Source organism: Zingiber officinale, chromosome 6A (assembly GCF_018446385.1).
Source record: "Zingiber officinale cultivar Zhangliang chromosome 6A, Zo_v1.1, whole genome shotgun sequence".
NCBI lineage: Eukaryota > Viridiplantae > Streptophyta > Magnoliopsida > Zingiberales > Zingiberaceae > Zingiber > Zingiber officinale.
This window is the reverse complement of record NC_055997.1, coordinates 82,136,652-82,153,813: the sequence shown is the minus strand read 5'-3', so window position 1 is coordinate 82,153,813 and position 17,162 is coordinate 82,136,652. Positions and strand designations below refer to the sequence as shown.

The 17,162-nt window shown below is 34.5% G+C and overlaps 1 protein-coding gene across 1 annotated transcript in view; it reads right to left on the bottom strand.

The window, feature by feature from the left end:
• Positions 1-551: 551 nt before the first annotated feature.
• The window catches only part of LOC121994987 (midasin-like), a 62,680-nt gene continuing 46,069 nt past the window's right edge, over positions 552-17,162 (bottom strand). Inside the window, exons 62-94 of the mRNA XM_042548853.1 lie at positions 16,507-16,644; positions 16,210-16,389; positions 15,815-16,003; positions 15,613-15,714; positions 15,317-15,535; positions 15,121-15,243; positions 14,520-14,601; positions 14,312-14,439; positions 14,072-14,236; positions 13,877-13,952; positions 13,687-13,799; positions 13,499-13,578; positions 13,305-13,418; positions 10,367-10,435; positions 10,116-10,269; positions 8,794-8,951; positions 8,649-8,719; positions 8,331-8,560; positions 7,861-8,163; positions 7,651-7,777; positions 7,511-7,578; positions 7,268-7,426; positions 6,975-7,193; positions 5,968-6,249; positions 5,723-5,869; positions 5,436-5,639; positions 3,679-5,364; positions 3,288-3,569; positions 3,012-3,191; positions 2,207-2,305; positions 1,997-2,122; positions 970-1,080; positions 552-876 (exon numbers count right to left, since the gene is read on the bottom strand). Coding sequence (XP_042404787.1) covers positions 1,048-1,080; positions 1,997-2,122; positions 2,207-2,305; positions 3,012-3,191; positions 3,288-3,569; positions 3,679-5,364; positions 5,436-5,639; positions 5,723-5,869; positions 5,968-6,249; positions 6,975-7,193; positions 7,268-7,426; positions 7,511-7,578; positions 7,651-7,777; positions 7,861-8,163; positions 8,331-8,560; positions 8,649-8,719; positions 8,794-8,951; positions 10,116-10,269; positions 10,367-10,435; positions 13,305-13,418; positions 13,499-13,578; positions 13,687-13,799; positions 13,877-13,952; positions 14,072-14,236; positions 14,312-14,439; positions 14,520-14,601; positions 15,121-15,243; positions 15,317-15,535; positions 15,613-15,714; positions 15,815-16,003; positions 16,210-16,389; positions 16,507-16,644 — 6,306 coding nt within the window. The 3' untranslated portion in view covers positions 552-876; positions 970-1,047. The remainder of the gene's footprint in view (positions 877-969; positions 1,081-1,996; positions 2,123-2,206; positions 2,306-3,011; positions 3,192-3,287; positions 3,570-3,678; positions 5,365-5,435; positions 5,640-5,722; positions 5,870-5,967; positions 6,250-6,974; positions 7,194-7,267; positions 7,427-7,510; positions 7,579-7,650; positions 7,778-7,860; positions 8,164-8,330; positions 8,561-8,648; positions 8,720-8,793; positions 8,952-10,115; positions 10,270-10,366; positions 10,436-13,304; positions 13,419-13,498; positions 13,579-13,686; positions 13,800-13,876; positions 13,953-14,071; positions 14,237-14,311; positions 14,440-14,519; positions 14,602-15,120; positions 15,244-15,316; positions 15,536-15,612; positions 15,715-15,814; positions 16,004-16,209; positions 16,390-16,506; positions 16,645-17,162) is intronic.

Here is a 17,162-nt window from a genome sequence, read left to right as displayed (position 1 = left end):
GTGGAGATGGAAGCTTCTTCATCTTCTTCTCTTCTTGACCCGGATGTGGAGACTTCTCCTTCTTCTTGATCCGGTGTCACCAAAAATTGCTCCCCCTCAATCCTAGAGGTAGAGGTTTCATCATCTTGTACATGGAACAAGGAGTATGCTCCCTCCTAGTTCCCTTCATTGCATTCCCTCGAAAATGAAGCTTCTTCTTGGACTTCTTCTTCAGAAGTTGAGCATCTCACAACTTCGGAGTCCTCCTCTTGGTATTGCTCCAATGAGTCGCCCTCTTTGAATTCCTCTTGATTCGGTACAGTGAAAGCTCCATCAAAATGTCTTTCATGTGACTTTCATTCATTTTAGTTCCCAGTCCAATTCTAAAGCTGCACAAGGGGCTTTCACGCGATCTCAACGTGAAAATCACATTTATTTTAATGAGCAACCAAAATTAAATTATATCCCAACCAAGCTGCACAAACGGCTTCCAAATGATAAAATCTATCAATATGAAGAAATTTGAATCATGTTTAATAAGGTTTTGACAGACAATTAATGACAGGATAAGATGAGGATTGAATGGCAATATGATATTATATATAATTTTGTAGATACATTTATCTCTGCACCGTCATTTAATGGGAATCTAATTCAATCTACCAAGCAAAATTTTCAATAGTTACAGGGTGAGTACATAAGCTGAAAGAGGACATGCAATCTGCTGTTGTTTTAAGATCTTGAAGGCTCCAACTTCATCAGTATTGAATTATATAAAGGGCATTGTTGTTGTTGATGTCTGCCAAAAGAATATGACATGTACATGCCATTCTTCGAGCAAGCTTAGCCAAGATCTCATTCATTTTAGGCCACAGCATTCTGCATCAGCTCAAACCACTGCAAGAGTAATCAGCATCCAACAAGATAAGTTATATCCAAAGATTTAAAAATCTCATAAAACAAAGTAAATTTTCTAGTCAGTGTTAAAACCCAGAATGGGGCTGCCACAAGAATAGGGCATTGACATGCCATTCATCGGGCAAGCTTATAGCCAAGATCCCATGCATTTTACTCCATGGCATTCTGCATCAGCTCGAACCACTGCAAGGATAGCCAACATGCAACAAGTTATATCCAAAGATTCAAAATTTTCATAAATTAAAGTAAAATTTCTAGTCATGGAGCAGAATAGGCTGCTGGTTCGATTTACAAAAAAAAAATGGAACCAACAGCACAAATTGTAAGTTTACTATTCTCATTTCTATATCAATAATTAATTTTTATGTTAGCTAATTAGGTTTTTTTATTGATTTATCTTACTATTTGATTAAGAATTTAGACCTTTTACTAACTAATTTTGGTGAAGCCTAAAATGAAATTACGTTAATATCCTTTTTTCTTTTCACACTAAAAATAATTTTAAGACTTATTGGTAGTTTTCTCTTGTTATTTTTATATAAAAGTTATGCACTGCTATGGTTCTCTTTAGTCCCACATCTTAAGATTGGTAACACCGTGAGCGGAGAAGTTTCTATAAATACTTTGGGTTGGCGATGTTAGAAAACAAATATTTCTCAACCTTTTGGCTAAGAAATTAAATTAATTTTTTATGAGGAAGAGTCACCCTTGCATTGCACTACTGCATAGATCTATCGCACCCTTACCAAGTCTAATTTATAAGCCTGAGGCACTAATTTACGCGTATTCATGCAATATATTACACATGCAACATGTGTGCACAATGACTAGTTATAATTATGATTCTAAATGGATTCTTTCTAGATTTTTATCATAAATAAGATGCAATAAGTATGCAGCAGGCTGGTTAATTTAAACTGGTCTAACCAATTAGCTTCTCCAATTGATGTCTAGGTCAATATGATATTCAACTGATTGAACCTCTAGTTCAATCAATGAACCACTAACCCAGAGCTCATCTAGTTCAACTTCTGGATCAATTTTTATAACTTTCAAGCATGATTGATGCCATGAAATTCGAGCGGAGTAGATGTATTACTTGTCTCAATAAATCAGCTAGCGTCTGGGGAAGCGCCTCAATGTTTCTATGAATTATGTAGTATGGAAAAGGAAAAGTGTTAAGATACTTCTTGAATGAAAGGCAGTCTCCTTCATAGCTTGCTTCCTGAAAAAATTAAATAAATAGATCACATGAATAGGAAATAATAAGGAATCAAGAACATGATTGAGACGAAGAATTTGTACGTACCATCAAATCTATGATGGATTCTTCAGGGCTATCAAGTAGTATAAGTGCAATCAATCGCTTTTTATTCAGAGCATCCCTTACATAGCGCTTCAGATTTTCCTGTCAATGATTCCTAAGGTCAGTAACAGGACAAAAAAGTAATTGAAGTTAAACCTAAAACAGATAAGAACATTTCTATGTATACCTTTTCCCCTAGGAATTTGCAAAATAATTGTAACTTGCATGTGATACCACTGTGGCCAGGAATAACAAGGACAAAAAAAAAGAAAAAGCCACTGAAAATAATATGATTAACATGCTGACCAAGATGCAATAGCCACGTTTTAGTCACGCCAGCATCCCATTTTATGTGTATATATACGAAGCATATCAAAAAGTACTTTATATCATCACGTTTCCTCCTCCAGACTAATTTTTAAGTGCGATTCTTATAAAAAATTATAGATATATTATATTTTTGAATTTTAATTTATACTTGAACTATCAAATTAATTATACTTTTAGTAAATTTAATGTTACTTTTATGTACAATATTTGGTTTTTTGCTTCCGCGTGTGTGGCACAGGCAATGCACTAGTAATATTAACTTCATAATTGGAAATCCTGCACCGTCAATTAGCAGGTAAGAGAGGGACAGGGGACAACCAGGACAAACTTAGTATTGGTGAAAGCAAGCTTCTCCTGGTACTAAATCATTAACTTCATTATGAATACAGTATACTACACGAACTAAGTAAAGAGGCCAATAACAAATACAGTAGGTCTTAAAAACGTAGGTAAAATAACTAAAGAACCAGAAACATACCTTCTCATGAATCCTTCCATCAGCTATTATCAAAACGAGCTGATTAAGTGGTGTTTGGCCAGATGGCATGCGTGCTCTGAATACTGCATTATCAAGCATATTGTTGAGATACTTCAAAAGATCAGCCAATGGTTCATCAACAATGGCATTGTCTTGCTTGAATGATAAGTTAGACATTATCTGTTCCAAGCAAAGCAGAAGTATGAGAAATTGTTTACACTTCAATACAAGCGTAAAAACCATATTAAACAGATTAAAATAAATAACTAGACAGACCTTGACCCCAGCTTCTCCTGTAAAGGGCTCATCAAAATCATGGAGCAATCTAACATTGCCTTTCCTACCAAAACTTGCAACTGCAAACTGGCCAACCTCTAGTTGTGACATTGCTCGACACACAGTTATCAATGCCTCAATAGCTGCATTTCCACAGTTACTTTCAGACATACTGCGTGAATCATCCACAGCAACAACCACCTGATAGTTCCTTTTGTTTGGCTTGGTCCGCCTTAACCAAATTTTATCTTTCCGGAAATGGCTTGCAATATATGGTATAACCTGAACATGGTAAAAGTTCAGTAACAATCCAGACATAATAGAAAAGATAGTCTAACTTGGGTAATAAGATGACTGAAAAGATCAAGGATGATGAATCCAGTAATTTTACCTTCTTCATGTTAATTCGCTTTCCAGTCTTATAATCTCCTTGGAGCTTACTTGCAAGAGTGGGTTCCATCACAAGTCGCAATTGTTCTGCAAGTACCTGAGATAACCGTGTTGTGCTTACTTCATACTTTTTCCATTCTAAAACAGTATCTTGCAACGGCCCCTCAGGCATATCTTCGATCCCCAATGAATTAGAGAAAGCTTTGTCATCTGTGCTTGTATTCAGAAGTAATTCTTTCTCATTCATGTATGAACTTTTGAATGAGACCACACTCTCATATTGATTATTCAAATTACTAATTTGTCCCATTTCTGTCATCAATGAATCATTTCCAATATCCATGTAAGGAAGCTCATCGTCTTTTTTCTTTGAAACCAAATCTTGTCGCGGATTAAGATAACTTGTGTCAGAATTTTCCTTCACCCTGTTTTGATTAGTATCTTCATTCTTCCTCCTATGATTCTCATCCGCTGAAGATTTGCTGTTATCAAGGTTATTGTTAACCTGGTCAGATGTCGCAGCTGCAAGAGCCTGAGAGGTGCTCTTTTCAGCATCTGCAACGAATTCATATTCTTCTGCATCCTCATTGGCAAGATTTTCAACTAATTCAGGCAGACTTTCTAGTGGATCAACTGACACTTTAGCTCTCTCTTTCCAATCTTCCATTGCATCTCCTAGACTTCTGTAAGGATTTGGTCTGGTCCTTGAGCAGCTGTCCTGTGAATTCTCAGGTTTCAACTGAAACTGATCATATGAAATTTTAGAATTGTCAACTGAATTGGATGCAATTTCGATTTTGGACATTTCATCAGATAGTAAAGACCTCGACGGAGCAATGCTACTATTTATGTCATTGTTGTCAGCAGCAAGCATGTCTGACACCATTAAGGATTCTATTATATGAGAATTACCAGAGGACTTGATTGATTCTTTCCCTTCCAATGGATATTCAAAGGTCTCCGTTGTATCAGACGGAAGAGTTTCCTTATTTGACTCTGGCTCCATATTTGCAGTTTCAGCTTTCTCTTCCACTTCGATCCTTGAATTATTGTCCACTTGAGAAACATCCTCATCAACAACATTGTCTTCTTTGGACTTGTCATCCACATCATTCATTTCTTCATCAGATCCAAAGGAACCCAACTCTGATTCATCCATATCAGAACCTTGAGGCTCATCCATATCAGCATCTTCAGTTTGTTTTGCTTCTTCCTCAATTTGAATATCTGTAGGATCTTCAAATGCTTTGCTTTTGTCTACAACCATATCATCAGAATTAAAATCATCTTCATTTTTTTTGGAATCATTATCCTCCTCGTTAAGCCTGTCATCTTGATTTTTGTCTATATCTTCCAAATCATCTGCAGCAAGAGCATTGTCATCCTTAGCAGTAAGCTCTCTACTACCTGAATCTTTTTCCTTGACCGCAGGACCTGGCTCGTATTTCTCTGAACGATTTTCAGTATTATCATCTTCATCCCCATCCCATTGTTTCTCATCTACTTTCTGGTCACCCTCTGCTGTCTGTCCCATCTGAGAATCCAAGTTTGGGTCCTCCTCATCCTCAAGGTCATCATCTTCTGAATCCTCACTGACACTGAATGTTTCACCATCAAAATCTTCTTCCATTTCTATTCCTTTATCATTGCCATTGGGCTGTTTTTCTAACTCATCCTGTCCATCGTGCTGCAATATTTACCACTGTCAAGCTACTTCTATCATAAAAAACCTGAGAGAAATAAGCTCACTAAATTTACCTTCTCAGATGTACCAAGGAGCTGAGCTTCATCCTCAATCTGATCACTTACGTCATTAACTCCTTCACCCTCTCCCATTCCTGTTCCACTGGCATCTTCAGTCCCATTGCACTTTGAGTTTTCTGTTTCTTCTTGTGATGATCCAAATCCTTTAGAAAAAATCAATATAAATATATGGGCGAGCACGTTTGTTAGTTCAGCTACCTGCACATATCAACCAACCAATTCAGAACAGCTATCTAACAAAAAAATTGGAGGTTAGTAATTGAACAACAGAAAAAACATACTGCTGCATGCACATCCAAAAATTCAGATAGGATGCCATCTCCAAAAGTTAGGATAAGGTCCAAAAGGACATAAAGATGCTTAAGTTGTATCTGCATCTGAGAACACACTTCATCTTTCCTATCTGAAAACGAGTCAACAAATTTTCTCTGTAAACAAATACATATAAGAGGTCAGCATTAGCAAGTTTAAGCTAAAAAGTGAATGAAGTAACAAAACTAATAATGTGAAAAGAGTGAAAACGCACTGCTGCAGAAATTGTTTCACCAAAAGCATCATCAATTTCTTCCAGTCGTAGAACCTTTTTATGTGACTGAAAAAGTTGATTCCATAAAGCTATTTGCCCAGATAAGTCATGAGCAGGAATATTGTACACACTGTTTGTGTACAATTTGTCATAAACATCCAACAAGAGTTTAATGGTTCGCTCATAACTTTCAGTGTAAAAAGTCTCTAGGTTCATGGAATTTTCTCTAGTAGCACACTGTTTATCCTTATCAATCTGAGATATCAATACCTTCATCTTCCCCTGCAAAATACACAAAGAAAGATTCACAATACAATTAGATCATTTGTAAAATCAACCAATTCTATCAGACTAGTTTAATTAAATAGAATTGTGATTCACGATGACAGAGGCAGACTCATCATTTCAGACAATTCAGATATCAATTCATATTTTGGCACAAAAATGGCTTGTTGCTTCTGCTGCGAATAAACAGAAGACAAGATGGTTCATTGTGAAGTACAACGATGGGAAACAAATTGATGCTTCTGCGACTATTATGATCCTACCTTCAGTAATTAGCATTATGTTTATGAAAATATATTTGCTCCTAAATGATATATAACATACCATATGAAAACAATAATAAACCAAGGATGTTTTCAATGTTTTAAAAAACAGTTTCTCAAACTTGAAATAATAATTCATAATGTTATTGAACAATATAACCTATCATTGTTTGTAACCTTTTGCCAAGTCACTCATAATTCAATATCTGAGCAATAGGGCTAAATACCAAAAGCGAAAAAATCAAATAAAATGTAAATTACTCACTATACAAAATAGAAGGTACAAAAACTATACTGGTACAAAGAGGCAATTAAGCAAGAGTCAAAAAAATGAGAATGAGCTGAGAACACTAGATAATTGTGATAAAGACAATAAGAGTAAAAATGTGCAAATATACTAAATTTTGAAAACCAATTAACGTAATAAAGAGAAAAGGATATTTGAAACCATATGAGTACCTTAGGAATGATCTGTTCAAAGCGACTAAGCAAAGTGCCTCCAATGGACCTTGGGAAAGCCTTATCAAAACTAAAAACGAGAATAGATTCTTCAAAAGCATTAATTATTTCAGAATTGGATATCACCAGGTCTTCCATTTTCTTGGTAATAAGGAAGGGGAGTTCAGTAGCTGCTGAAACAATACTATCATTACAGAGTAGGTACATATCCAGTGATTCCTGTAACAAGTGCCAGTCTAAGTCAGCATGTGCAGTTTAAAATCATAAGGGTCTCCAAAACTTATTTCTTTTACCTTTGATTTTGAAAATCTAGGAAGGAACATATCAATCACAGAATAAATTCTATCAACTTCATCCTTGATAACCTTGCAGGTATCCAGGTGACAACTTTTGAAAGATCCAAGCAACATATTTGTCTCTCTTGACATGGCAAGTAAGCTGTCAAATACATTCTACATAGACACGATCAAATTAACATTCCATTATTACGGAGTAGAAATCATTCAAGTTACAAAAAAGGGAAATAAAATATTCACCTTTTGCTTCCACATTAACATAAGGAGAGCAGATTGGTTCATAGCTATAGTGAGATCTTCACTTTGTTCTATAAGAATACAAAGTTAGATTAGGTAATAGGCATATAGAGTGCAAAATCAAGCATCTAAAAACATCTTACCTCCTGCATTCATCCACCGCAATTTCAGTTGTAGTTTCTTCAAGTGCTCATATGCACTATACATAGCATCTCTCTGTTCTTGCTGGATGAAAACTAGTTGACAAAGAAAAGAGCTTGTTTGATCAACCTGCAAAAGGAGACAGTGAAAAAAGTTAAACATTACAGTACAAAAATCAGTAGAAGTTTAGCCAAATTGGTCCTTTGACTTACCTGCTCCTTACTGAAATCCTTGCTAAAATTAAGACAAACTTCTTGAAGCTGATTCATAACAGCTAAGTTTTTAAAGTAAAGCTCGTTTGCAAACTTCCACTTCGAACCAATTATGTCATCTCCTTTATTGTCCTGAGAAGTGATGTTTGTAGACTTCAACTTAAAACCAAATATATCATCTCCCCGATTGTCAGACTGAACCTGGTTACTGGTGCTAATATTCCTAGAAGATTTATGCAAGTCCCCAAGCAAGAGTAAATGCAGCACATTGTAGGAAGGATGAGAGTACATGCTAATCCCAAGCTGAACGTATGCAAAAAGATCAATAAGCAAGCACACTTATTTGGATAAACAAGCAAAGTAAAGATAGCAAAGCAGTTCTTTTAAGGTATAGTATGTGCATATATTTTCACCAAATATAAGTTCAGCCAACCTGTCAAAAGCATGGAAAGACAAGGCATAAAGGTTACCTCATCGGATATGTGTCTATGCCTTGATAATCCACTCTTTTCAAGAACCTTTAACAAATTGCCTAACATCCGTCTCTTTGTGAGGTTCTTAGTTCCATGTCTCCAAATATGAGCAAATTGAGCTGCCTTTCTGCTTATATTTTCAATTGAAAACCAGCTTTCCTCCCATGACTTCTCTAATTCATTGAATGAAGTTGGAGAAGTCAACGTGTGTTTGACATCCGACAATCCTGCAATAATACAAGGGAAATTTTAATGTTCAAACAGGCAAGAACACGAGAATCAAGTAAACAACTAATGTTATATGGTTCAGCATACCTTGAGCACATAAGATATCATTTTTTGTTAACATATTAGCCTTGTCCATCCAGCTAGTAAACCAAAAGAACCTAAATCAAAAGGATCATGTGAATATAGACATTTCAGATATTTTTCACAAGTGAAAAAGGATAATTTTAGAGACCTTTTCACATTGTTGCTTCTTATAACAGACAAGGGACACTGCAAGACATCTACATTTGTTTCATCAGAAGTCCAACTTTCAAGCCAAGCAGGAATTTTCTCCCTCTTTGATATTGCTTCTTGGTGAACAACGAGCATCAAAGGTTGTTGTAAAACTTCCTAAAGAATAAAAAGAGCATTGCAATTAATATTCAAGACACATTGACATGGGACATAAAAAATCTAAATAAATTTGATTATACAAAGAACTAAACGGTACTTGGTGATATGAACAGATGTTATGATATTCGTTTCTAAGAAATTCTACAGCAACTACACCGAGGGTTGGACTCATGTAAGCCACTTCTTTTAACCAATTCAATAAAACTGATAGTGTCATGTAGGCTACATTTAGGCCTCTGTATTCATATCACATAAAGAGTTCCCACAAAATAAAATGCATAGAATCCTAACATAACAACAATGATGAAAAGCGAAAACAATAACTTAAGTATTTTTACATTTCACAACTGGGCTTGATGTCGAGATACTATATATGGTAAAAATGAGAGAAGCAATCAAGATAGTATGAACATGATCAATGGCCATCTTTTTAAATTGCAAAAGCTTAGAGAATTATGATGAACAGTTTGAGCAGGTAGGTAAAGTAATAGAATTTTTTTAAACAAAATCAAAAGAGGAATGCATGGCCTTATATTACTAACATCACCACCTTGCACAACAAAAATTTATATAAAAGACAATGTTTTCAAGGGAATTCTAGCAAAACTAAAACTTTCATTCCGACCCTAGGGATCAGTCCTCAACCGGCTCAAAACTGATGTGTTGACTTAGTGTATTTCAGCACAAAAAAGGAAATGGACAATGATGAAGGGGGAGCAGCTGCTGAACACTAACAACATCAGCTTGGAAGGGAAACCTAACTGGAAGTTCCCCAATGTTGCCACTGTCGAAATTCTGTCAAAAACCCCTGTAAAAAGACATGGTGTGTTGCTTCCAGAACCGTGTTAAAAACTCAATGTCAAGTGGAGCGCCCAATATGGGCGAGGCAGCACAAGATTTAAAACCTTGGGCATTGGAAAAATAACCTCAATATTGATGCTTCTAAAGCTAATCTATAGTTTTTATTCAGATGATGAGCCTGAAAACGAATAATCTCAAACCACATCTCTAAATAGACAGAAAACTTATATTCAAATTATTTCATATGTTTAAGATATTGAATATATAAAGCATTGTCAGAGATTGAAAAAGTAAAATACAACAAAAAAAAGAGAATGACCTAGAAATAGATGGGAAGGAAGTAAGATGACAAGAATTTACATTGTATTTTTGGACAAGTTTCCGGATCTTCTGCCGCATTCTACTAAAGCTCTCTATGGACAAGTCATGAGAACGTTCCCAACTGAAAAGCTTAAGCTGTTCTCTCAAATCTTTTTCTATACTTTTTCTTTCAGTTTCAATGTAGTCAGCCACTCTGCAAATGAGAAAAACACATGTTTCAATTTGCATTAACTCTGTGAAGAAAGAGTTAGTTGAACCCAGAGTAGACACCAAGTTATTCTTGAACTTACATAGGCAGGAACTGCACATAGTAGCCAAATGCATTGTACAGAACGTTTACATTCTCTCTCATAGTTGAACTGCCAACAATAATTTGAGTTAGTACTTAATATATTTTTAAAATTCAAACTCAAAAAAAAAAAGGTCTGAAGGCCACTTATGACATTAAAAAAACATTTAATCCATCCCCAATCATTAACCAGTATATAATTCAGTAAAAGTCTTCCTTGAATGATAAAAGAGCAAAGATATTGTCTACACAAGGAGCAATGTTAGATGATGAATAGATGCAAAATAAGATGAGGACTGAAGTGCCAGACAATATGGCAAATAAGAATCTCTATCAATACTGAAAATGAACAACTAGGAGGGAAATTAAGATTAAAAGTGGGTAGCATGCTTGTCCATCAAGGGGTGGGGAAAATACCAAAAATTTCGGTATGCCACACATACCATGTCAACATATACCGAATTAACAAAATATCAAACAATTTTAGTGGGCAATTGGGCAAATATATATATTTCTTCTTTTATATTTTTGGTATACCGAAAATACTGAAATACTGAACAATTTTGGTATGAATAGTATGAAATTTAATCATACCGAAAATTTGATATACCGAAGTTTCAATACTGAAGGTATGGTATCGATATATATTTTTTTTCAAATACCAAAATTTTCGGTATGAAGGGGAGCCTTGGCGCAACGGTAAAGTTGTTGCTTTGTGGCCAAAAGGTCACGGGTTCAAATCCTAGAAACAGCCTCTTGTAAAAAGCAGGGTAAGGCTACGTACAATGGATCCTTCCCCGGGACCCTACAGGGCGGGAGCTTCGTGCACCGAGCTTCCCTTTTTTCTTTTTTCTTTTTTTTACCAAAATTTTCGGTATAGTACACTGTATGATATAAAATTTTCGATACAATACGATATACCACCCCTATTTCATCACAAACACTAATAAAACTATCTGAAGTGAGGCAATTGTACATCAATATGCATGCTTACTATAAAGAAAACTCTAGAGATGGTAGACAGGCATGCTCACTTAATTTAACCATAATCTTGTAAACTCTGTTATTCGCACATATCAAGTGTCTTTTGTGCTCATTACACATATATAAAGAGAGGGAAAAATAGCTCTTTCAAGCATAGATTAAAAAACCGTGCCAAACCGGTGAAACGGACGAACATCTCGTTCTTCCTACGAATCAACACAACCACGACACTAGGCGTCACACAACCCCACTGTCGCAGTGGAGGCATCACACGACCCCCGTGGTCGCGCCGGAGTGGTGTGAACTTGCGAGCGTGCTGTAGTCGCGCGACTTTTCTCACGTCGCAAGTGGGTCGGATGTTTTCTATAATTAAAACTTAAGTTGATTACTTTAATCAACTCTTAGTTAAGCTAGAGATAATATAAAGAGATTTTATTAACCTAATAAAATTAAGTAAATAGTTATATATTTTATTTGTTTTAATTCTTAAAAAATATAATAAAATTTTTTTTTATTTATCTATTTTCATATTTATTTCCTTTTTAAAAAAAATTTTATATGTTAAATATTTTATTTTTTAATTAATATATTATATATTTAAAAAATATCGAAATTATATCGGCACGATACGATACCGAAATCGTATTGTTCAGTCCAGGACCAAAACCTTGACACGGTCAAGATTTTAAACCTTGCTTTCAAGTGAAACATGACTATAAATTTTACACTATGAGCAAATATGTAGCCGACTCCATCTAGTGGGATAAGACTTGGTTGTTGTTGCGGCTAATGAGCAAATATGTCCATTAAAGAACAAAAATTGAATTAAGATATAATTCCAATATTAAAAAATGAAACTAAATACAAAACCACTAAAAGCTAACAAACAATCATAAACCAAAATACAGTTCTAAACCAAAATAAATTACAAACAATCAAAGTTGTACAAAGCGCGTGAATATAAAAATCATTAATCATTTTACTCAAAATTTTATGGAGTTGACGGCAAAAAATACAGTGAAGTCAATGCCAGTAAATAGACAATCAGAAAGGAAACATTTACAAAGTTGAAAGTTTTATCCAGTGACTGCTTTTTTTAAAAAAGATTACAAAACATATATACAACTTGTTGATTATTATTTAAAAATAGAATAAACTATTTAATGAAGAATGAGAAATAAGATTCAAATTTTCAATTCAAATTTCAGTTTTTTATAATTAGTCAGGTTATTTGGTAAGTTGCCTATTTTAGTTTGTTATCTTTCGATTTGGGTAGTTAATTTAATGGTGATTAGTATTTCCAGATTGACTAATTTGTTTTTTTTATTTTCAAAAGATCAACCCTAAAAAAGTATCCCAGAGTGTCGTGTAAAAATAAACTTTGGATTAACAAAATAATCTCCTTTTCAAAAAAATATATATATTCACTAGCATGACCTCTCATAGGTTTGACTAATAAGTCTGCTAATTAATCATTAGAATTAACTAACTGATAGTTGGAAATAAACAAAGGATTAACTGATAATTATAACTCTCCATAGGACCAATTAACTACAAAGAATTGTTTGATTCAGTTAATCAGTTGAAAGATTTGCAACTGGTGAGATGCAAACTGGGGACATCAAACCCGGTAGGGAAAAAGTATTGCAGCCAGCCGTGAAGGAATCAAAATAACAGGAAGCTGTGAGTCATAATGTGGCTATACAGAATTACAAAATTGCTTTGAGGAAGTTGTGGAGAGAGCCTCACAGCAAGGATCCATCAATGAAGATTTACTCTACATCATATGTTTACATGGAAGTCCTCAACAATTGTGCAAATATTAATCTGATAATAGTCAGAGTTGATTGTATCCATAATTGTATCCATATTAAATCAATATGCTTCTTTCATTGGGCAGCATAGTTGATGAAACATAACACAAAGTAAAAAATTTATGGTTGACAGAAAAGAACCTGGAATAAGCATTTAGGACAACACCATGATTGAGCTGGCCTTGGAAAGAAAAAAGAAGATCAAGCCGTTTCTTAAATTCTCCAACATTCGAACTTTTGACAAATTCCTCAATACTGCATATAATATTTTTGCTCAGTACTAAGTTGTTGAATTACTTTTGGTAGACAGCGTTAAGATTGAGTAGTGAACTTGCCTTTGAATGGTAAACAATTTATCAGCCTCAGCATCATAAGATGTTCCACGATGAAGAACAGCATATAAAGGAAACCAAAGCTGCACTCAACCAAGAAAATTATTTAGTAAGTTGAATGTTTCTGAACAAGATGAAATTCTTTAAATTGAAGCTGATGATACATATTAATGATGTGCAGATAATATAACCTTTGCAGCGTTAATCTCAAATTGCTCCTCAACATCATCAAGTAAAGTCTTCCAGCTATCTAGTTCAAGTTTTTGCCATGAAGAGATCAAAGAATAAATTGGATCGAGCAGATCTGGCAGTGAAAAAACTGTTTATCATACAGTAGCATTCAGTAAGAGAGAAATACTCTGAGCAGGACCAGTATGTTACCTTTGAACGAAAACATGGAAGCATTTTCCTGTAAAAATTTGGCTTTACGAACTAAAATTTGCAGACCAAGTAGTGCCTATGATCAGAGAAGAACTCACATGATGCAGTTATAGCAATAGGATAAACCAATAATAAAGTACCAAGAAGTAAACATGAAAAGGCAAAGGGCATTTAACACAAGTATAAATAAGATACCTTCGACACGGGTGTGCTAAGTGGTGCTGACAATAGCTTCTCAATAATATTACCCAAATTCTGAAGACCTGGATGGTCTGGCCACTCAACCAGGAAAAGTTCAACTCGTTTGTGGATAGCGCCAAGTGGTTTAGTCATTTTATGTAGCACAATAGAATTTGAATCCTGGAAAGAGATTCAAACCCAACTTAAGGTAACAATGAAAGTTAAGAATTGATCAAAAAGCACATTGTGAACCACCTTGTAAATATTGTATGCACGAGGTGGTTTGCATGCTATGCCAAATTTTTCTTCATACTCCAAGCACACACGAAAAAGATATTCAGGCATAAGTTGGTCATCAGATAGAGGAGTAAATGCATCGATATCTGAAACAACATAACAAAAGACAAAGAGAGTAAGAAATTGACTTTACCATAGAACCAAAGATTGAAATTACTGCATTTACCCTTGATTATTCTGGTGCCCAACTTATAGGATTGCAAGAAGGAGATCAATCTATCATCTCTGGCAACAAAACGAGCACTAGGCTGAAAAAACGCAAAAAAAAAAGTTCAACAATTGATATGAATAACTCCTGTTTCTTACTGTTGCTCATTTGATCATATTGTAAGCGCTTAAATAATTGATAAGTTGATAAGTAATTGGGGGTCATTAAAATTAAAAATTAACCACTTGAATTTTTTATAAGCAACCGAATGTAAAATTACAAATGGATGCTGCTCAATCATAATCCCGGATTAAATTTTGACGCTGTCAGGTATCTACTCTAGAAAAACCAAATTAACTAAATTTTTTCCAGTATTAAATTTTAATCCAGATACCAGTTCACCAGCCTAAGGTATGAGATGGTGAACCAAATATCTAACACCAAAACGACCAAACTGAACTGAATGTTTGAGCACCAAAAAAATCTATAGTGAACAGCTAAACCAAGCAAAAGATGATGCATCTTAAACAGTCATTTCCTTGCTAGTAACTGATGAGAGAGTTTACTGATTACAAGAAAAGATATGCTGTTTGGGGCAGAGAAAAAATTGAGCACTTACATTTTCAACGATGCCAATTGATCCATATAACAAACTGTGAATCCGTACCAAACTCTTCGAGAATGTCTCATGAATAAGCTCCCATTCTTCTTCTATTTTCTTATCCTCTTCAACAGGTCTCATCTGAAAAGTACAAAGTGGTAAAATAAAATGGAGCATAAATTTAAGAAACAGACAGCTAAGAAAATTTTAAAACCATTTCATTGAACTCCTGTTCATTTTTGCTTGTCTCAGATAGCAGTCTCTCATCAAAATCCATTGCATTATCAGATAACTCTTCTTCTTCCATAATATCTTCTATCTTGATTAAACGAGTTCTAAACTTGAAAGTTTGATCTTCATCTTCCTTGGCTTTCAATTGTGTTTTCATGTCCATCCATAGTTTTGCAAAGCGATCAAATGTACAATTTAGCACCTAGAAAGCACAAGGCAAGAGAATTGTAAATGATTTATCAATTTCAAGTCTTAATTTATTTAGACACTGGAGCTTACCAGGAAGCAATCTTTGTCCAATATATGCGAATATAAAACATGATCAGTAGTTTGAATTAGCATAACATAATGAAGTATATTATCCAGCGGTAGAGGTGACACCTGTAGCAAAAGGCAATGCAGTTATGTGCATAGTGATAGGTATGTTAATCTGAATTGAAACAGAAAAATCAAGAAACTTCAATGACAAGCAAGCACACACTTTTTTTTCAAGATTAGTTTCACTTGAATAATTAATCAATTTCTTCATTAATTCAATGCTCCAAAGATTCGTAGTTGCAGAAGCATAAACAAATTTATCCACGGAGTCCTGCTCATAATTCTTCAGATTAACAGGGATGCTATCATACAGCAAACTTCTTGGGAACTGCATAAAAGAATAGACTTCGGCCTGCAGCAAAACAAGACTCAGTGACATTGATAAACTAAAATGCAATAAAATTAAATTAAACATAGAAGCAAAGAAGAAAACAAAATGAAATTCAAAGAAGGGATCGGAAACTCATTTAAGAAACCAGAGGTACCAGAGGAAATATATCTTGCTACTAGACTACCATTGAATAACCAATGCACAAGATAATTAGAACAAACTCCTACCTTGATCTTCTGAATATCATCTCCTCCAACCTTTTCCAGATAATCCTTTTGCAGAGCACTAGATGAAACCAGTGACACACCTAATTTCATTTCATAAACTGCAACCAGAACTGGTTGAACCAGGTCAGCATAATTAGCATATTTCTCTGACAGACGATTTATGAACTTTGAAGATGTAGCCTGAATAAAGACAAGCAAGTAACAACTATAAGTTCCAGAACAGGGAAAAGCAAGTATAAAGAATTAGTATGAGATGAATGCAGAAATTTGAAATGCCAGGTTAGGCATCTGGCATACCTGCCAATTGCAGAGGACCATTGAAGAGATATTTCCCATATTTTTAAGATCCTCAATCAATGAAGAGCAAAGCTTTCCATAATCAAAACATTCTGATCTGAGATGACTATACTCAGAACATGATGGGCGGAACACAACCTGTGAAAAATAATTTGTTTTAGAATACAAATTATTGAAAGACTTTTAATGCCTAACCAATGCATCTCTTAATCTAAACTGTGAGCTTTGCTTAGTAAAATGCCAGTGATATAGTGAAAATCTTCTCTTTTATCGGATTTAAGTATTCGATGGTGCCATTGAAAATAAATATCATGTTTGTAGGACATTTCCACAAAGAAAAGAGATGTAGCAGAAAAGAATTATTCATGGTAACTCCCTCAGGAACTATGCCAGTGGAAGATTCATTTAATGAAAGTCAAGATGTAGCAAGTTGACCATTCAAGATAAAAAATAATTTTAAAAAAAAAAGGACAGCTATTCTGCTTTAATATTGGACCCTTTATCTTTCCATTATAGCTAGATAAATTTATCTTTATACTTGCAACTTGTAAATTTATTTGCAATTTCAAATGTTTGTTTTTGTTGGCTCATCATTATTGTTCTGCAATTTGATTAAACCAAACATTAAATACACAAAAGCACCCCCATCATAAGAT